General features: G+C 43.2%; 1 protein-coding gene across 7 annotated transcripts in view; it reads right to left on the bottom strand.

The window, feature by feature from the left end:
- The window catches only part of LOC123515821 (adenylate cyclase type 8-like), a 250,755-nt gene that overhangs the window by 28,732 nt on the left and 199,719 nt on the right, over nucleotides 1-22,304 (bottom strand). For all 7 annotated transcript variants that reach the window (XM_045274682.1, XM_045274685.1, XM_045274687.1 and 4 more), the window contains 4 exons: nucleotides 18,962-19,154; nucleotides 15,545-15,694; nucleotides 1,778-1,857; nucleotides 1,241-1,390 (listed from right to left, as the gene is read on the bottom strand). In XM_045274682.1, coding sequence (XP_045130617.1) covers nucleotides 1,241-1,390; nucleotides 1,778-1,857; nucleotides 15,545-15,694; nucleotides 18,962-19,154 — 573 coding nt within the window. The remainder of the gene's footprint in view (nucleotides 1-1,240; nucleotides 1,391-1,777; nucleotides 1,858-15,544; nucleotides 15,695-18,961; nucleotides 19,155-22,304) is intronic.

Genomic DNA, 22,304 nt, shown 5'->3' with positions numbered 1-22,304 from the left:
CTTACAAACACACACACACACACACACACACACACACACACACACACACACACAAATATAAGTACGTTGCGTTACTCTTTTGTCGATCTGCCGCTGTGATGCTCTTTGGTCTAGAAAAAAAGAAAAAAAGAAGAAAAAAAAAGAAAAAAAAGCATTGAACGGATGAATGACGTGCATTTTTTCTCGCTCTCTTTTAAATATTTCCCCTGAAACAAAAACAATGTCACGAAAAAAGGTTCAATTGTAGAATTCAGTCGAGATTCATGAAGCAAAAGGCAAATATGAGTGTTATCTTTTTCAATTTATTTTTTTACTGTAAATATACCTCATCGATCTGTAGGGGTGTGGGGGGTGAGGACATGCAGGAGGCTAGTAAAAGATAAGCTAAATAGAGAGAAGGAAAGGAAAGGAAAGGAAAGGAAAGGAAAGAAAAAGAAAGGAAAGATGGGAGGAAGGAAGGAAGAACATGCGGAGAGGGAGAGAGAGAGAGAGAGAGAGAGAACATGCGTGGGAATACTTAAAGATATGATAGAGGAGAAGGAAGGAAGGAAGGAAGGAAGGAAGGAAGGAAGGAAGGAAGGAAGGAAGGAAGGAAGGCAGGCAGGCAGGCAGGCAGGCAGGCAGGCAGGCAGGCAGGCAGGCAGGCAGGCAGGCAGGAAGGAAGGAAGGAAGGAAGAAAGAAGGAAGGAAGGAAGGAAGGAAGGAAGGAAGGAAGGAAGGAAGGAAGGAAGGAAGGAAGGAAGAAAGAAAGAAAGAAAGGAAGGAAGGAAGGAAGGAAGGAAGGAAGGAAGGAAGGAAGGAAGGCATGCATGCAGGCAGGCAGGCAGGCAGGCAGGCAGGAAGGAAGGAAGGAAGGAAGGAAGGAAGGAAGGAAGGAAGGAAGGAAGGAAAGAAGGCAGGCAGGCAGGCAGGCAGGAAGGAAGGAAGGAAGGAAGGAAGGAAGGAAGGAAGATGGCGAATATGAATGAATGAATGAATGAGGGAAGGAAAGAAGATATGGAGAAAGAAAAAAAGAAGGAGAGATGGAAGAAAGAAAGGAAGGAAGGAAGCAAGGAAAGAAGGAAAGGAAGAAACACGGATAACACAATAAGTGAAATAATGAAAAGAGGAGAAAAACAAAACTAAAATAGAACAGGCACTAAAGGAAAGAAACACAGAGCAACAGACACACATGATCCACCAGTAAATACCTGTTCTTTGTATCTCTATGTCTTATCTACCTGTAATCTTCGTCACGTACCTGTGTTCTCTGCCGCACCAGCTTTATGGCCCTGATCATGTGTAGTCCCATCTCCACCGTGCACTGGGCGTGGTCCTCGCGAGCCTCGGGCAGACCTGACACGCAGTAATAGCAGTCACCCAGCAACTTGATCCGCAGGCAGTGGTTCTCCTGAAGGGGGCGAAAAACAGGGTTAGCGAGAGAGAGAGAGAGAGAGAGAGAGAGAGAGAGAGAGAGAGAGAGAGAGAGAGAGAGAGAGAGAGAGAGAGAAAACCGCGGCTCGAGTTCAAAGTGTATTTATCTTAAGAGGAAAGAGGTTAGTTGTTTTTCATTTTACCGTTTTTGTATTGACTTTACAATTTTATCTTTATTTATTTATTTTCCTGAAGCAAATACGGCAACTGATACTGGCCCCTTCCCATACACACAGAGGAAGGGGAAGGGGGCCTATACTGCTGCCCCTAACGATCCACTCCCATACCCACAGAGGGAGAGGGGCCTATACTGCTCTCCCTAGCGCACCCATCCAATCCATACGAGAGGGAGACCTATACTCACACTAGCCAGGCGGTCAAATCGAGCGAAGAGATCGTTAAGGACTCGCACCAACTCCTGGGCGCTGCATCGACTGGCCAGGGCTGTTGGGAAAGACGTAATGAATAGTAGAAGGACATATATAGATACAGTTCAGATAGGTCGAGTGGCTATCTTGGTACTCTTAAACTCTAGACCTTTAAAACCTTTTGGGACCAGTGTACTGTCCGCTCTCTTGGGAGGCAAACTGGGATGTGAGAATACATGTACAGAGAGACACACATATACTAGCCAGACAGATACTTGATGGATAAATGAAACGACAGACTGACCAGGACTGTTGGGAAGACATGGAAAGATAAGTGTTTAGACAAGTAGATAGGTAGGTAGATGAGTAAATAGATAGATAGTTATATAAAGAGATAGGACAGACATGCCATTGCTGTTAAAAAGAAAGAACAGAACAAAGAGAGAGAGAGAGAGAGAGAGAGAGAGAGAGAGAGAGAGAGAGAGAGAGAGAGAGAGAGAGAGAGAGAGAGAGAGAGAGAGAGATTTTCAACACAGCACAAAACGTAAATAACAAACACCAGATAAGAAATTAAAACACTGCGAGGGTCTATACGTGTAACAATAACTGGAGCAATAAAAACAACAATAACAATAATAAGTAATGGGAACAGACATCGGCACTGATCCCTCTGCCCGGCGAGTGTGCGCTGAATATATATAAAGCCATTCTCCAAATTCTGCAAATGGAAATTAAGTTTGATAGATTCAGTTGCATATTGTATTGACAGACGAGTCCTTCATCTTGCTGTGTGTGTGTGTGTGTGTGTGTGTGTGTGTGTGTGTGTGTGTGTGTGTGTGTGTGTGTGTGTGTGTGTGTGTGTGTGTGAGTACCAGAAGTTATGTGCATGAATCCAAGAAACAACAAAAATAACTAGTACTATCATCACTACCACTACTACTACTACTACTACTACTACTACCACCACCACCACCACCACCACCACCATCATTACCACCACCTCCGTCATCACTAATACTAATAACATTCTGATGCTTGGCGCCTTCATCAGTCAACGCCTACAAAAACCTCTAGCCCTGCACCCGTCCCTCCTCCCCAGCCCGCGCCCTTTAAGACAATGAGCCCGGCGCCCTGTCCTCCCCGAAGCCCTTCTGAAGCTGGCCTGCTACTCATCAGTCTGCCACTTTGAGCTATGGGCCAGCGAGGCCTTTGTGAGGGCGGTGGTGATGGTGGTGGTCACAGAGTTCAGCCAATCAGGCTAAGTGGTGTCTCCTCCCCCCCTCCTATCCCTCTCCCGTCCCACCACGTCTCTGATAGTCCTCTCGTCTACTTCCTTCTTTTCCTCGTCCTTCTCCTCTCATTCCTTCCAGTTTTTCATTACAAGTTTTCTTCATTTTGTTGTTCTTGTTCTTTTTTCTTTCATCAACACCGATCTCCTATTTTTTCTTTTTTGTTTTATTACTTCTTTTCCTTCCTTTTCCTTATTATTTGTATCCCGATTTAGTCTTTTTATCCTTATTCTTCATTTTTCTTATTTTTTTTTCCTGTTTTCTAGCCTGCTACCCTTTCTTTCACTATTCTTCCTTTTCATTATTATTCAAATCCTAGTTTATCCTTGTTCTTAATTTTCCTTCATTTTTTTTTTCTCCTGTTTTCTTTTCCTTCTTCCTATCTTAGTCTTCCTTTTCTCCTCTCCCGCCGCCAGCATCACCTAATTCATCTCTTCTTCACCCTTCTCTTTGTTCCTCTTTATCTCATTTATCTTTACGCTTCCTTCCTTCTTCTGTACGTATGTCTGATTGTTGTCATTATCATTAATCATCAGGTTCTCTCTCCCTCCCCCCCTCTCTCTCTCTCTCTCTCTCTCTCTCTCTCTCTCTCTCTCTCTCTCTCTCTCTGTCTAGGCTATCATGTGACTATTCCCAAGGGCGTGGCGGCAACAAAATCTATCTACTGCACTCGCTTCATCCTTTGCCACTTCACGTATCACTCAACAATCAATTACTCTCTCTCTCTCTCTCTCTCTCTCTCTCTCTCTCTCTCTCTTATTTTCTCTCTGACATGCTAGTCTTTCTTTTCTCTGATTGTGTGCATTAGTTTCTCTGTCTCTGTGTGTGTATGTCTGATTCTGTTTCCTTCCAGTCTATTTTAGTTCTCGTCTGGAAAGTAAGAGGGATGGGGAAGAAATAATTGGCAAGATACAAGCAATCATGCAATCAAGTAAGCGAACAAGCAATCGCTCCTTTTTGAATGTCTTAATGCATTTTTAAAGCATAAACACTCACGTATGAACAGAGGGATAAAAATATGCCTGTGTTATTTCAAAGTGTATCGACAGAACAGAGATGAATCGAGTAATGGATGCCAAACACACACACACACACACACACAGACAGACACACGAGTAATGATACGAAACACATCTCAGCCGGAATAAATAGCACACGATTGCACTACAAATGAACGAATCAGATTTCTCTTTCATGTGTATTGAATTAACCTCATCAATGCACCCCATCGAGACACAATGGGGCGAAAGCTGGGGCACACACACACACACACACACACACACACACACACACACACACACACACACACACACACACACACACACACACACACACACACACACACACACACACACACACACACACACACACACACACACACACACACACTGGAAAAGTAGAGCCGATATTGAAGATCGTGAGTGAATTACATAAAACTGGGAACATCTTACGAAAGACAAATGTAATTCAATCTCTTAAAAGGTTCCTCTATCCTTCTTGAATATCTCACCACCACCACCACCACCACCACCACCACCACCACCACCACCACCACCGCTGCTGGGAGAGAAGGCACAGGGAATCAAGAGCACTACAGCCAGCGAGCGGGCGAGCGAGGGAGAAGTAATTATGAAGCGATACCTTTCCACCGTAAGTAGTAGTGGCGCAATTCAATTAATTTCCCTCCGTGCTGTAAAATGTACACGTAGGAAATGTGTATATTAATCAGTCTGCAATGCTTAACCCGTTCAGCACCATGACGCGTTTCCATATTCATTCTGGTTACTATTTGGTGATATTATACAGCTTCAGAAACTTATGTAGGGGATTAAAATAGTGAAGACTCTGGCCATTAGTCTTCTGACCCCGATAGACCCTTTTTGATATCAATAAAATGGTCTACTCGTACATAAATCTCAAGATAAAAATGTGCCCTAGTATTGAATTGGGGTTAAAGTAAAGGTTCGCGCCTTGATCAATTCCCTCACGCTTCCATAAAGAGATTAAAGAGCGAAAGGACTGAAATAACCCACGTATTCACTGAGCAGGGAGAGGAAACACATATACATTTACTCACATTAACGTGCGCGAGTATCACAAAGCTGACTCGACACACGCTTAAGGTTTTACTTGCTGTGTTGAGCAGAAAGCGAGAATTTTTAGTACAGCAGGTGGAGCGACATTAACCTAGAGTGGTGTAAAGTTGAACTACGGAGCCTTTACACACACACACACACACACACACACACACACACACACATCCATTTCACTACAAGTCACAGTACGGAACAGCGATTGCCAATTAAGCCTTTCTCTCTCTCTCTCTCTCTCTCTCTCTCTCTCTCTCTCTCTCTCTCTCTCTCTCTAATCACGTTATGAAGGGTGTGACACAAATGGCCAATATTTTACCCGTTCCCTTTGAAAAGATAAGCCTGTATCTATAAACAATCTTATATTTATACCAAGCTAGCGTCCGCGTGACCTAGACTCTGACGCACGGAGATTAATTATACGGAAAATTTATAGACAGTAATTCCTGCGCAACATAAGCTTTTCCGTCACGAGTGAGCATAACATACGAATATATACATCAGGAAGTTTATTCTTTTTATTTTTTTTTTTGGCCAAATATGTGTAACTAGATAGGAGAGGCTTGAATACTAACCTAACCTATCCTAACCTTGCCTAACCTAACCTAACCTAACCTAACCTAACCTAACCTAACCTAACCTTGCCTAACCTAACCTAACCTAACCTGGCCTAACCTGCCTTGCTAACCTAACCTAACCTAACCTAACCTTGCCTAACCTAACCTAACCTAACCTAACCTAACCTAACCTAACCTAACCTTGCCTTGCCTTGCCTAACCTAACCTAACCTAACCTAACCTAACCTAACCTAACCTAACCTAACCTAACCTAACCTACCCTACCCTACCTAACCTTTCTTAACCTAATATAAGCCAACCCCAACCCACCCTAACCCAACTCAACTCAACCCAACGAAACTCCAACCAACTCAACTTATTCTACCTTGACCTAAAAACACACTGCTAAAACTTGCAACGAAGAGCTCACACACACATTAACTGGATGCACCGAAGCGTTCACCCACAAGCGACGCCACACATCCCTGCCTCGTGTAGCCAGTGTGGGTGGACAGGAGACCATAAAACTAGAGTAATTGGCTCTCATAACTCCACCATACTCATTAACGAAGCTGCAGGATGAGGGAAGCGCGCGGGAGAGTGACGTGCAAGGGGGAATAAAGACTATGGCAAAGAGGGAAGGAGGGTATGGAATCAAGGGAGAAAGATAAGAAAAGGGAAAAAAAGGAAAAAGGTGTGGGATATTGACGTAGAATGGGGGAATAGAGAGAGAGAGAGAGAGAGAGAGAGAGAGAGAGAGAGAGAGAGAGAGAGAGAGAGAGAGAGAGAGAGAGAGAGAGAATAGGGGAGAGAGAAAGAGAGTCAAAATTACACGAAATTATAAAAAAAGGGATATACGAAGAAAACGAGTAATTGCAAAGAAAACGGATTAAATTGCACGGTGAAGGGATATTTGGGGAGAGAAAAAGGAAGCGGAGAAAACAACCAGATAGGAGAGAAAATAAAGAGGGGACGAGAGAGAGAGAGAGAGAGAGAGAGAGAGAGAGAGAGAGAGAGAGAGAGAGAGAGGTTAAGATTGCCATAGAAGACAGGAAAAATAACGCTGAGAAAAGTGGCATCCAAACACACACACACACACACACACACACACACACACACACACACACACACACACACACACACACACACACACGGAAAATAAATCAAACTGTCCCGCTGGTAGGATTGCACGTGTCTATCTGCTTGTTTATTGTTTTTATTTGCGTTTCTATCAGTAGATTAATGTGTCAGGTTTACTCTCGCTACCTGTTTGTCTGTCTGTCTGTCTGTCTGTATGTATGTATGTATGTCTCTATGTATGTCTGCCTTACTGTTATTTTCATTGGTAATTCTTTTTTTTTTTTTTATCTTGTGTTCTCTATTAATCTTTGTTTTTCTGTTTGTCTGTATGTACTTTTTATTATGTATTATGTATCATTCTGTATTCCGTATTTTGTTGATACGCCACTTTGGTACTCCACTGTCAATAAACTCAATAACAACTCGCTAAATGAATGAACAAACTAATTATGTTCTTTTCTCTTCTCACGGCTTTTTTTTTTTTTTTGTACCAATCCATCAGTTCTTTTACATAGTCCGTCTCTTTACTACCTATTAGTCACCGTTTTTTCCTCCTACTATATATCACCGTATGTCTTCAGTCAACTTGCATAACATTACCACTCCATCTATCCATTTCTGCTTATGTCTATCTTCTTGAATATGTCTCCTTATGCTTCTGAATCTGCCTACCTCTTTACTCGTTCACCTGTCGCTCTGTTTACCTGTGTCTTTGGCCCCGTGTGTACCCATCCCCTTCCTCGTGAGTGTGCGTCCCCTGCCCGTCCCTCTCGTCGCATGATCCGGGGACACAAACACTCGGAACAAATAGAGGAGCCAATAATCCCCAAGCTGAGGTGCACGGGGCCCAGGTCACCGTCCCCGCTGCGCCGCCGCCGCCGCCATGGGACCAAAAGGAAGCAAGAGAGGAAGGAAGGAAGGAAGGAAGGAAGGAAGGAAGGAAGGAAGGAAGGAAGGAAGGAAGGAAGGAAGGAAGGAAGAAAAGAAGGAAGGGAAAGGTAACACTAACTGGATTCAGACAAATAACCAAAATTACAAAAACTCAACGTTATTATCAAGATCTAAAATAGTATACTAAAAAAAATTAGTGTATTAGTGCTCTCTCTCTCTCTCTCTCTCTCTCTCTCTCTCTCTCCGTGTGTGTGTGTGTGTGTGTGTGTGTGTGTGTGTGTGTGTGTGTGTGTGTGTGTGTGTGTGTGTGTGTGTGTGTGTGTGTGTGTGTGTGTGTGTTTCACTGTATGATCTGTATGATCTGCTGCAGTCTCTGACGAGACAGCCAGACGTTACCCTACGGAACGAGCTCAGAGCTCATTATTTCCGATCTTCGGATAGGCCTGATCAGACCAGGCACACACCACACACCGGGACAACAAGGTCACAACTCCTCGATTTACATCCCCTACCTACTCACTGCTAGGTGAACAGAGGCTACACGTGAAAGGAGACACACCCAAATATCTCCACTCGGCCGGGAATCGAATCCCGGTCCTCTGGCTTGTGAAGCCAGCGCTCTAACCACTGTGTGTGTGTGTGTGTGTGTGTGTGTGTGTGTGTGTGTGTGTGTGTGTGTGTGTGTTTAAGGTCACAAGGGCTGGCTGGGTCTGACTTGCGTGTTTTGCTCTGATGGGAACCTTTTCAACTATTTGGAAAGAAAAAAAAAAAAACATAAAAAAAAAAACTACTGTGGTTGATGGACACGAAAACACATGACGACGAACGTGGGAACGGCAACAGGTGTCAGCGATTATTTTTTTCTTTCCTACCAGAACATCGAACATTTCAATTTTGTGGCGTTTTCGTTCCCATCGGCCTGTGAGCTCCTCGGTGGACGGCGCAGCGGCAGCAACACACGGCGGTAACACTCAGGAGAGAGCTTCACGGAAAGGTTAAATGAATGAAGTAATTTAAGGATGAGGTGTGAAATGAAAGCGGGGGCGATCTGAACTTTTCCTTTATACCTCCTTGCCTATTGTGTCTGTCTGCATTTGTTTGTTCTTGTAATTTTTTCCTTCAGTACCATGGCACGTTTTCATATTCATTCTGCTTACTATTTAGTGATATACAGCTTCAGAAACTTGTGTGGGCATTAAAACAATGAAGACTCAGATCATTAATCTTCTGATCTCCATAGACTCTTCCTAATGTCAATAAAATCGTCTAATCGTATCCAAAGCTCACGGTAAAAATGCGTCCCCGGTACTGAAGAAGTTAAGCACTAGTATGCGAGTCAGTCATTTGGAATGTCTGCATCTTTCTCTTTGTCTGTGAGCCTGCCTCTCTTACAGGACAAAGGTATGCCGGTAACTCGCAGCAAAAAAATAGACAAGGAAAAAAAAAAAAAAAGAAAAAGATACGACAAAGAGGCAGCAATCAAGAAGGAATCCACGGGGCGAGTTCGGCTTAGGAATCTTCTGGAGGAACTTAGCAAAGAAAATAGTAGTCCTTTGAGTTCCTTTTTAGAAGATAGCCATCCTACAGGACTTCACTCGGACCACCTACCGTCGTCTTCAGCGTTTTTTTTCCTCTCAACTAATCTGGAGTCGAAAGTGAAATCCGATGGCCACCTGAGAGAGCCGAGTGCTCGCTGAGTGCCTTCCTCGCATTACAAGCCAAGGAACTGTGACTGACCCTTTTACTTTTACCTCCTTCCAACTTTGTCTTTCCTTCTTCTGCCTTTATTTTATTTTTCACTTTCTATTTTCACAAATCGGCCACTTCGCAGGATTTCCCTCACCCACTTCGACTGCTGCATGTTATGGTATTCGTAGAAGGGCGAGAGTCCAGGCGTCCACCACCACCACCACCACCTTCATTACTCGGAGAAGGTCAGTGCCTCAGTAAACATGGAGGAAGGAGATTCGTCTTTGTCTGTCTCTTTGTATTAGGTGCTCTCTCTCTCTCTCTCTCTCTCTCTCTCTCTCTCTCTCTCTCTCTCTCTCTCTCTCCGGACAGTCCGTCGCCGCCACCGTCAGCGAGTTGCATGGTGGGTGAGTCTTTCGAATACGTATTGTTTTAAATTATTCTTTTCATGTTATTTTCCACCACGACATCAAGTCTGAGTGGGCAGCATGCATGTAAACAAGCCACTGTGTTGCCCTTCACGGCGTGGCGGCCAGGCGTGTGATAAATTGCCGGCGTTACTTACTAAGAAAGAAGAAAAAAAAAAAAAAAATCACAGGCCTTATATTAACGATAAAAAATAAGGGGCATGCCAAGAGCCAATACGACACACGTGCGAAAAACTTGAAGCTGCATGAATAGTAATGATAACTTGTATGTATTTTCCGCTTCACAACACCTAAGGCTTATATTAACGATAAAAATAAGGGACATGCCAAGATATAATACGACACACTTGCGTAAAACTTGAAGCAACATGAATATTAATGATAATTTGTAATGTACGCCTCACAACATCTAAAGCAACGCAATGACCAATGACGTTCCAGTAGACAAAAGGCAACACGCACAACACGAAAACTTAAAGACAGCCAGCCAGCACGTGAGGGAACAGCTCCTCCCAAAACGTGCTCCGTTATTCGACGCTTGGTGAACGGATGTTGTTTACGAGGCTGTCAGAAAGGTATGGAAAAACACGACAGAAAAACACACACAGTCTACGGTTTGAGTTGGAAACATATGGGTCACCAGGGACGAGGAAATGAGAGCAATTCTGTTGTTTTAACGCGCTGCTTCCCGAGTGTCTGGAAGCGTGACGGCTGCTGAAAAATAGTATAGACAATGTTTGAGTGATGGTGGTGGTGGTGGTGGTTGTGGTGGTGATGGTGATGGTGTGGTGGTGGTGGTGGTGATGGTGATGGTGATGGTGGTGGTGGTGGTGGTGGTGGTGGTGGTGTGTGTGTGTGTGTGTGTGTGTGTTTAAGGAGCTTCAAGTCTGGCATTTTCTTTTCATTTTAACCAGAACGCGTGAAATTCATCACTGTCATATTTTCTCTTTCTTCCCGGAAAGAAAAAAAAAAAAAAGAGGGAAAGAAGAAGAAGAAGAAAAGGAAACGCCTTCAACAACTTAAAGTCTAAAAAGTTTACGGTTACATTATTGCAACGTAATTCCGAGTTTGCTAAATTACCACATCCAAAACTTTCGTCAAACAATTTACTTTTATTCCTTCACAGTTTCGGGAGGAAGACACTCATAAACTCCCAGCAAAGAGTATTCCGCTAGCCCCTTCTTCTTCTTCTTCTTCTTCTTCTTCTTCTTCTTCTTCTTCTTCTTCTTCTTCTTCTTCTTCTCCTCCTCCTCCTCCTCCTCCTCCTCCTCCTCCTCCTCCTCCTCCTCCTCCTCCTCCTCCTCCTCCTCCTCCTCCTCCTCCTCCTCCTCGCCCTCCTCCATCGCTACTTGCATCCTCGACTTTGGGAATTAGTACCAACTCAGTTCTCATTTGGAGCTCAACTGCTGATCTGTTTCCCTCACTTCGGCGTTCCCTTTCCTCCTTGTTTGCTCAGTAATCATACCCTATCGACCTTTGACGTCCATCAACGCCCTATCGCACCCCTACCCTCAATGCTGCTACCGTGCCCTCCCGCCCCTGCAAATCCGTGTTCCGTGTCCCGCGTCCCTCTTCACGCCTCCTCTGAGATAGCATCGGGTTGGGATATCAAGGTGGGAGGTCATCAGCAGGGACAACGAGAATGGGAATTCGTGCGTTTCCTGCTTCCCTACAGCGCCCCTTTTCCTTTCTCTCTCTCTCTCTCTCTCTCTCTCTCTCTCTCTCTCTCTCTCTCTCTCTCTCTCTCCGTGACCCCTTTACCGCGCCTCCCTCCCAGCGTCCTACTTTTGTTACAGTGTCACTCAACCTTTCATTTCTTTTCGTTTTCCTTCAACCTCCTTCTTTACAGTTTCTCGATAACTTAACTTTTACTCGTTTTGTTTTCCTCATTCTCTGATTATCGACGTTTTCTCCTTCCGCCACCATCACACCGACGGCTGCAGACTTCCTAAGCTCTCCTCTCCTGCCATCCCCACCCGACCCGTGTATTCTTGTGTGTTCCACCCCTCCTGTCCCTTCTCGTCCTTGCCTTTCCATCTCTGGGCCACCCTTCCACCCATTTCAATTCCCTTGTGTGGCTCTTTCACGATTTATCCCTAAGTCCTGCCGTCTTATCTCAATGGCTTAATTATCAGGGGGAGCTAAATTAATGAGCGTTTAAGATCCTCAAAACTAATTTAGCTAACTTTCCCTTACGGCAGATGCTAAGGGTACCAAGGCAGAGGAGGTGGACACGCTCCAGAAGTCAGGACGTTGAGTGAACTGAGGCAGTGAGTCTGGGAAACAAAACAATATTTCACTTAAAGAACGTTGCGTCTCGAGTGAAGCAAAAGGTCAACACAACAAATATCGCGTTGAGGCACGCCAGTGTCTCTTTACGTCAGCTTCTCGGAGGTCCAATGTCACTCGAGGCAATATTGAGGCGTCCTTCCCACACACTATTGACAAAGTCTAAAGGATGTGTCGGAAACACCCTCTTGGAGCAATCCCATGGTGCATATAATTCACGCCTGGCGCCTTCTTTCATTCCATTCTGCGAAGACCTTTGTGGCAGCAGGAAGAGATCTGGCTGACAATAAAACTGGTCGCTCTGGATACAAGAGGGTAGCTGGGGGAGGGGAGTGATGGTGGCAGCTTATGAGTGTATCTTTGGCTACAGCACTTTGAAGACCCACACCATCGCAGCCAGTCAGTTGTTCGGTGTATTTGATAGAGGGCCACACAAGAAAAAACAATGATCGAGAGACTGCGGCTACTCCTTCACACATAGAATCTCCTCAAAGAAATATATGAAGCTGTCGGAAACGTATTGAAAATCGTTGAGTTTGCTCGAGTGTTTCGCTCCCGTGAACGTCTCCTTGAAAAGCCTCGTATTTTCTTTGTGACCCAACATGGGAAATGAAAGTCGTCGGATGGAGGGACCAAACGACCCTTCAGGTGACAGGACGCACCATACAAAGAAAACTATTTCCGCCTAAGGAGGCGGTCTAGCGTGCCCCTCGGAGAATATAACCTCAAATTACTATACACTTCACTACACACACTGGGTTGCACGGGACGGCGGGGAGGATAGTCGCCAAATAGGTAAAAAAAAAAAAAAAAAAAAAAACTCAACACAGACCCACCTTGTTTCCTTCGACTCCATTTCTCGTCCTGCCCGCGTGGTCAGAAAGGACAAATATCGCGCATCCAGACCCACACTGCTCCCGCCGCCTGTCTGAGCGAAGACTATAAAACACCAAAGTTGGGCAGCGCAGTATGTCAGCGAGGGGCGGGCGTGTGTGCTCCCTGCTGCTGGCGTCAGTGTCCGTATCCTTTCGTTTGGTTTACGTGAAAAGTGCGGCAGTAAGTTGGCCCGTATTATAAATGGGGCGAAGACAGAGCAAGATGAAAAGAAAAAAGAAAAGAAAAGAAACATAAATGGAACAAAAACGTTAAAATACTCGTAAATGTGAATAGAAATGAATGAAACACTACACTATAAAAAATTCTGAGGATTAATTGTTAACCAGATAAAAACCCACATAGGCGATAGGACGAGACAGACAAGAAATAACAAAAATTAGAAACATTATTATATTTTTCATTTTCTCTTCTTTTCATCACTCTCATAAAGTGACTTCCGGCACGGCGAGTGGAAGGCAAGTGAAGTGGAACAGCTGATGGGAACTGAGATCACTGACGAGGGGAAACATGATGAGTGTAATGAAGGAGTTATGACAGTGGTGAGGAGAGTAGTTAATTAGTTTAGCGACGAGAGGAAGTTATGTGACATGACATTCACGAGAGGAGTTTTGATGAGTGACGGGAAGTTACCTGCCATGAAAGTGACGAGAGGAAGTCATGATGGCAGTGACGGGAAGAGTTACCTGCCATGAAAGTGACGAGAGGAAGTCATGATGGCAGTGACGGGAAGAGTTACCTGCCATGAAAGTGACGAGGGGAAGTTATGATGACAGTGACGGGAAGAGTTACGTGACATGACAGTAACGAGGGGTTATGATGACAGCGACGGGAAGATTTACGTGACATTACACTGACGAGGGGAATTATGATGGAGTGACGAGGAAAGTTACGTGACATGATAGAAAAGAGGTTATGATGACAATGATGACAGTTACGTAAATTGACAATGACGAGGGGTTATGATGACAATGAGAAGATGAGTTACATATGATGACAGTGACGCGAGGAGTTATGTGAAACGACAGTGACAAAAAGAAAGTGACAATGATGGGAGCAGAGTTGACTCATATACGTACATGAGCAAGATAGGATAAAATGTTTATAGTACAGACTTAAAACTTGAACGTAGAAAGACACCAAAGACGAAAAACAAACAGAAGAATTCAGTCTTTCTAAGCACCAACGCGTTTATCTTTCCCAAGTCAATTAAAGTCAGCGTCACTCGAATTAAGCAAAGAAGCGCTACACTCATTATAGTCTGTCTACTCTGAAGTGGCTCCTAGATCTCCGTCTGAATAGTGTCCCAGGGAATGCGTGGGTGTCAGAGCTTGAGGAAAACCGTAGTCTGTCCTCGTGATAAGAGTGTGGATCAACAGAAAACAAATATTATTCACCTAAAATCAATTACATCATCAATAAGCTTCACTATGTTTTGAACCCAGGAATAATTTTTGAGTAGACAGACTATACCAACCAAACTTTTGAACATTCCTATGAGAAACAAGACCACAACACACACGAGCTTCTTTATCACCATCTCAAGCAGTAAGAGATCCACAAAAGCAGTCTCCGGAAGCGTTAATGCCACTTTTGAGTGGAAGGAAGTAGAAGGGGAGGCACACCAGACGCACTGAAATGGCTATGAGAGGCAGAGGACAAGAGAACAAGAGGACAACAACTATAACTGCGATAAGAAGGGGCCGCCGCTGCTGAAAAAAGCAAGGGAAGGCAACTTAATGAAACGCACCGTAATGAATAAAAGATGAGATGACATTAGCTTAATTAAAGCGGATGGGAAGGTCAACGAAAAAGGCTCAGGTACAAAAGGAACAGTGATAACTCTCAGATAAAAGGTTATGGGAGGCAATATGCTAGAATATAAAAAAAAGAGAAAGACGAGGAAAGGGTAAAAAAAATCAACTTCAAACGATGATGTTGAAAAAATGAAATGTCAGTATTGTTACCTAACCAGCCGAGAGAGAGAGAGAGAGAGAGAGAGAGAGAGAGAGAGAGAGAGAGAGAGAGAGAGAGAGAGAGAGAGAGAGAGAGAGAGAGAGAGAGAGAGAGAGAGAGAGAGAGAGAGAGAGAGAGAGAGAGAGAGAGAGAGAGAGAGTTACCATTCCCGCCATTACTAAGGACAAACATACATTAGAAGGAAAAAAAATGTGACTCCCCTGCTTCTTTTACAATAATAACAACAACAACAACAACAACAAAAACAGCAACAACAACAATAATACAAAAAAATAATAAAATAATGATAAAAATAACAACAACAATAATAATAATAATAATAATAATAATAATAATAATAATAATAATAATAATAATAATAACACCTAAGTCTTGAGTAAATTACACCTACTGAAGAACACTAGACTTTCGTGAGAAAATTAAAACAACAACGACACTACTACTACTACTACTACTACTACTACTACTACTACTACTACCACCACCACCACTACTACTACTACTACTACTACTACTACTACTACTACTACTACTACTGCTGCCACTACTACAATCACCACCACCACGCCCAACACTCACCGGTGAAGCCCTTGATGTCAGCGAAGAGGATGGACACATTCTCGTAGCGGTGAATGTAGATCTTGTGGAACTGCGACGGCTGGAACTCACCGCGCTCCTCCTCCTTGGCGATGTCCCGGATCATTTCGAGGGCCACGAACCTTGGTAGCACTGTAGGAGGAGGAGGAGGGAGGAGGAGGAGGAGGAGGAGGAGGATAAATGGATAGTGAAAAAAATAGAGATGGATGGAGGAATGTGACGAGAAAGATTATTGTGATTAGCAGGGTGAAGGAAAGGGGAAGAAAGAGGAGGAGGTGGTGGAGGAAAAGGAAGAAGAAGAGGGAAGAAGATGGAGAGAGAGGAGAGAAGGAGGAAAAGAAGAATTAATATTTCGAAAGCAAAACACACACACACACACACACACACACACACACACACACACACACACACACACACACACACACACTATGTGGGTACGTATACATATATATAATGAAACGTTACACAAGAAGTCACAAAGTATAGAGTAAAGAAAAGTTTTGTAATCTATTAAAGAAAAAAAAAAAAAGGTCATTTCCTAATTACCAGTGACTCGTTAAGTAGGCTTCCATATTAATTAACACGATGCGGAAAAGTTTCACTCATTTTTCCTTATAACTTTGTACTTGTGCTGTGTTGCATCACATGTTTTACTGATGGCGGGGCGTGTCCGGCGGGGGAGAGGCGAGATAGGTACTGTGGTGGTGATTGATGCAGTGGTGTTCTTCAAATTCTTATTCTTTCATTATTAACCCCTTCTACATTCATTCTGTTCACTATCTGGTGATTTTATACAGCTTTAGAAACTCAAGCTGGTCATTTAAAGAGTGAATAGTATGATAATTAATCGTCTAACCTCCAAAGACCTTTCCTAATGTAAATAAAATGGTTTAATCGTACACAGATCTCAAGGTAATAATGTGTCCCAGTATTGAAAGGGTTAAGCCACACAACAGATTCATCACGTACCAAAACACTCTTCAGGGAAAGTTTCCCCAACAACATTTTCTCTCAAATACATCTGTCGTGTTAAATTGAGCAATGTCATAAGGGCAGGTGTGATCAGGTCATGTGAGGTGAGGTGAGGTGAGATCAGGTCAGATCAGCTCAGGTCAAGTTGCAGAGTTTACCGTGTGATGGTTTGTTCAAAGTGAAAATTTCAAGAAGGAATCAAAGAGAGTGGAATTTACGGAGAAGCGTTACGGTACATACAGGGAAAAACAATTGTAACATGATAGAAGTCTGTAAAACATTATGAAGAAAAAGAAAATCACAACACTTCGCTTTGCCTCGGGGAAGATTTGAATCCTGTTCTCTATAAAAGGAACGTTATCTAAGCGTCGTATTGCTAAAAAAATCACAGATAATTTTTTTCTCCATTAGGTCTTGATATCTATCTGGTACGAATACTGTACACTGTAACACACACACACACACACACACACACACACACACACACACACACACACACACACACACACACACACACACACACACACACACACACACACACACACAGAATCAGGTATACAAAAGACACTTCTTCTTGAAAGGTCGCCCAAGCAATCTAAAGGGAATACAAATAAAGGTGAAGGAGGAAAAGGCGAGGCAGAGCAAATAGGAAAGAGTGAAGGAGGAAAAAAATAGGATGGGAGGAGTAGGAGGAATAAGAGAAGAGGAACGGACGGAGAAGAACAAAAAGGAAATGATGAAGGGAGGGAGAGGAAGATGAGAAGGAAGGAGAAAGGAAAAGACAGGAAGAGGAAACAGATGGAGTAAAACACACAAAACACACACACACACACACACACACACACACACACACACACACACACACACACACACACACACACACACACACACACACACACACACAGCTCTTACTCTCATTCCTCTCTCGAACTTCCGCCACAGACCATCATCTTTTATACACAACGATGCATTATTAAGTCACAAACAGGCGGGGAGAATGACTCTTCCCCACACAGGCACCGCGAGACATGCCTTGCTTTGCTGCACTGAGGCAAGACTGTGTGTGTCTCGTGTGTGTGGTGTTTATCTTGACTCTTTATTGTGTTCTTGTGTTGTTCTCGCTTGCTGAGATTAATCTATGGTGTTTACTTCCTAGGTTTGGGTTGGTTACTCTTGTGATGTGTGGTGCTGAGGTCAAAAGAATCAAATTTGTACATAGTTGACTGATTAACTAATTGAATGATTGATTTGCTGATGGATGGATTGAATTTAGGCACCAAAAGAGCTCAAGATATCGTCCCACAGCATAAAAGGTTACGATTCTAGGAAAAAAAAGTGTCCATCTTCAATAAAGACAATGATGACGATGAATAAATGAGCCGCAGTAAATCCTTCTCACTGTTTCCAAGAATTCCAGTGAAAAATGATGGAATTTCTCACGCAGACCGCGGAGGGTGTCGGTAATCATCATTTCCTGTGATTCATTATGGCGGCGGGGAGGGTGAATCACGATAAGCTGGGAAGAGTAACATTTTGAAAGTTTCATCGCACTTTATTCTTTCCAGGTAAAGGGTTGTTCCTGCTTCCTCCTTTCCAGGTAATGCTTAAACCTGATTCCCCCTTTCCAGGTAATATTTAATCTGTTTCCTTATTTCCAGATAACGCTTCATCCGTATTTGTCTTTTCAGATCAAAATTAATCTCGTCTTCATTTTTCAGGTAATGTTTATTCCCGTTTTCTTTGGACTCAATGCTTCATTCCGTTTTCTCATCTCCTGGTAATACTTTTTTTTTCCTTTTTCTACTCCGGTAAAGTATTACATCATTCTCTTTCTTCCAGGTAAAACTGCACTCCATTTCTTCTTTGTACTCGAACGTTCAATTCGTTTCTTACATTTCTGTGCAGAAAAAAAAAAAATCTACGTCCTTTTAAGGTATTCCCGTGGAGGCAAGTGTTCTTTTGTTCCTATTCTTATCTTGAAAAAAAAAAAAAGAAAAAAAAGTAAGGTGCATGTGTGTGTAGCCAGCGGGTTTGGAGGAAAGGATGGTTCTGTTCCTAAATCTCCACTATTGTATATACGAGTACGTACCTGACCCACTGTCACATTTCGTCCCTCCTGTCATTCTTCGTCCAGTCTTTATTAGGTTTAGCATCTCTGGCCCTCCGCTGCACCAGTACCACTTTTACCGCCCTGCCACCCTTGCACTCTTCCTCCAGCACACTAGGTAAGCTTCCCCAGATAAATTTTTTCCAAGAACCAAGAACATTCCACCTACAATAACTCTCCAAAACCATTCCTATGGTGATGAATTAGTTTAAGGTACGTTCGAATAATCTATCGTAGGAGGAATAATTCTTGGGTGTAAACTACACGTAAGAGTCCTCTTGGGTGAAACATATTTAAACATACTTAAGTACAACACTCACCTGAGAGCAGCAACTTCTCCTGCCTCTCATTTTCTTTCTGCGTGCGGCATCTCATCTCCATGGCGCGGCGGGTTTCCAAGAAGGCCTTCCTCTGTGTCCGGTCCGTCAGGTATTTGGTGTACATCCCAGCGAAGTTGATGGCCACGTATAGCGTCACGTTGGCCAGCACGGTGGTGAGCAGGTCCTTGTCCGTCTGTCAGGGAGGAATATGAGGGAAGGTGAGGAACTATGCTGGGTTGCTTAATGTTTTTGCTGTTTTCTGAAGGTGAATGTGAGGTGTTTTCTGTAATGAAGATGAGCTTAGGGGAGTTGAAGTTTTCTTTAATCTAGTGAAGTGAATAAGAACAGGTGCTGTGAAAACTAATATGACTTTTTATTGTTGTATGTGTAAGGCACATTTTTCTACTTCCTCCACCGTCTTTTTATCTACTAAGGTTTTTGTGTCACATTTTTGTGCTCTCCTAGACCTGTCCTAATTAAGCGGCTTCATCCATCCCCGAGCACTGCCCCATCACTCACGACCCTCACGTAGCACATCGCCAATCTACCCATAACTCCACCACTCACCATAATCCCCGTCACATCACCAATACGTCTCCTCACTCATCACACTCATCATTACTTCTCATCAGCTTCATACACTTTTATCACTGTTCACACATTCACACCCCACCCACCCACCTTCACACACACACACACACACACACACACACACACACACACACACACACACACACACACACACACATATATATATATATATATATATATATATATATATATATATATATATATATATATATATATATATATATATATATATATATATATATAACAGATTAGATTAGATTAGATTTTATTGACCACAACAAAATATTACAGTTACTGGAGGACTTGGAAGATATGGTACATCAAAATGTTTTCTATAACAACTTGTAAATGGCTTAAAACGGAATAAAACTTGAAACACACACACACACACACACACACACACACACACACACACACACACACACACACACACACACACACACACACATCCTGGTCCTCTACAACGGCTATCTTCTCTTAGAATCATTCCTTATTAACGCAGCCAGAAGTCATCAGCAACATAGGTAAGTAACAACTATATATTTCAGTTGCTTCACTTGTCACTCACTGTCCTTTCCATTCTTTCATCATCCCACCGCTGCCACCAGTTCAAGCTTTTCCACCTTTCCACTATTTCTACGATCTGCTTTTCCTTCCACTGCCAGAATTCAGTGCTATTTTCCCCTCCACTACCATCATCACCACCTACACCACCAGAAACTAACAGATTCTTCATGTCAGTGCTTGAATAGAAAGTTGGAAGAAAGTTTTACAGCAGGAGTTTGATGACATAAGTGTGACTCATTAAATTCAGGGCGGACACATGCCGGAAGGAGTTAGCCAAAAAAGTGCACTTTGGAAGCAGGAATAAGAGTAAATGTTCCGCAAAGGGAACAATAAATGAGAAAAAAAAGTAAATGAACACCAACACATTCTTGATAATATACTGTTTAAAAGTCTTATTTCAATTCCAAACGACCATTATAATTTAATCTTTGGAAAATACTAACAGTAATAGATTTGCACACCGTAATACAGTTATTGAAACGACAGTGGATTTTCCCCGTCACAAAATAAAATAAGGCGCTCATTGAAAGGCAATATAAATGTAAGGAAGCTAAAGTAGAAATGACTAGGAATATGTAAGACGTTGGGAGAATGTGGGGAAAAGATGATTATATAAACTGTAAAGAAGAGAGAAAAAAAACGAGATACCACCATAAAGGAAGAGATTAGATAAGACAGGAGGAGGAGGAGGAGGAGGAGGAGGAGGAGGAGGAGGAGATAACATATTCATTGCATAAGTATCAGAGATAGGGAAAACCCATTAGCTTTCTTCATTATACGGTAGAAAGGAATAAATGAAGAAGAAAATTGAAAGATCGATTCGACGAACACACGTGCGCGCGCACACACACACACACACACACACACACACACACACACACACACACACACACACACACACACACACACACACACACACACACACACACCCACACCCACACACACACACACTCCTTCATTCACATTCAAGTTCATAGAAAAACAATATACTAAGACTACACAAAATATTAACGTCATACTTAGGTGGAATTTTTACGTAATTAGTTTAAAGCCTGAAAAGAGTTGAATGTATTTTTCTGTGACGATTAAATGCAAGTTTAATTACAAGAAAGAATAAAAAAAAAAAAATGTCACGTCATATTTGAAGCTCGCAGATTAAACAGAAATCACAAGAGGAGGAGGAGGAGGAGGAGGAGGAGGAGGAGGAGGAGGAGGAGGAGGAGGAGGAGGAGGAGGAATAACAATGGAGTGGTGAAGAGAGAATATAATAAGGGATGGAAGGATAACAGAAGCATAAAAAAAATAATTAAAGAAATGAATAAACGAAAAGTAAATAAATAAAAATGAATAAAAATCCAGGCGGAAGAGAATAGCGAGGAGGAGATGGTTTACAGTATCTTGTTGAAATATGCATGTCACGATTCAAAGAAGGAGACAAGAAGAGGAAGAGGAAGAGGAAGAAAAAGAAGAATTTGAAGAGGAAGAATTAGAAGAAGAAGAAAAACAAGAAGAAGAAGAAGAAGAAGAAGAAGAAGAAGAAGAAGAAGAAGAAGAAAGCATAAAAATAACAATAAAAAGTAGAAGCAAACATAAATACTAGTAAACTTATTCCTGTGATGGCATAGAGGAGGAAGATAAGGAGGAGGAGAAGGAGAAGAAGAAGAAGGAGGAGGAGGAGGAGGAGGAGGAGGAGGAGGAGGAGGAGGAGGAGGAGGAGGAGGAGGAGGAGGAGGAGGAGGAGGAGGAGGAGGAGGAGGAGGATGAAGAGGATGCATTGGATGAGAGGCAGGCGGCGAGGCTGTGGAAGATGAGTGGAATTCCTGAAGGACTTGAGGTTCGTATCGCCTCATTCCCCACGAGACACACGACACGACTCCGCTAAGCACGCCCACACCACCTCATCAAGCGACGCACCGACCATCACCACCACCACCACCACCACCCTTCTTTACCTCCCTTCTCACAGTTCCCTTCCTATACGATCTCCCGTGTCTTCTCCTCGTCCCCTTCCTCTCCCCTCTTCTGCTCTCCTCTAGTCCTATTCCTCTCCCCTCTCCCGTGGCCTCTTCTAGCCTCTTCTCTCTTCCTCCCCTTCCTTTCCCCCTCTCCCGTATCTTCTCATCCTCTTAAGTGTCCTCTCCTCGTTCCCTTCCTCTGGTCTCTCCCGCATCTTCTCATCTTCTTA

Source organism: Portunus trituberculatus, chromosome 40 (assembly GCF_017591435.1).
Source record: "Portunus trituberculatus isolate SZX2019 chromosome 40, ASM1759143v1, whole genome shotgun sequence".
Taxonomy (NCBI): domain Eukaryota; kingdom Metazoa; phylum Arthropoda; class Malacostraca; order Decapoda; family Portunidae; genus Portunus; species Portunus trituberculatus.
Note: the sequence above shows the minus strand (reverse complement) of the source record. Positions and strands in the feature narration are given on the sequence as shown.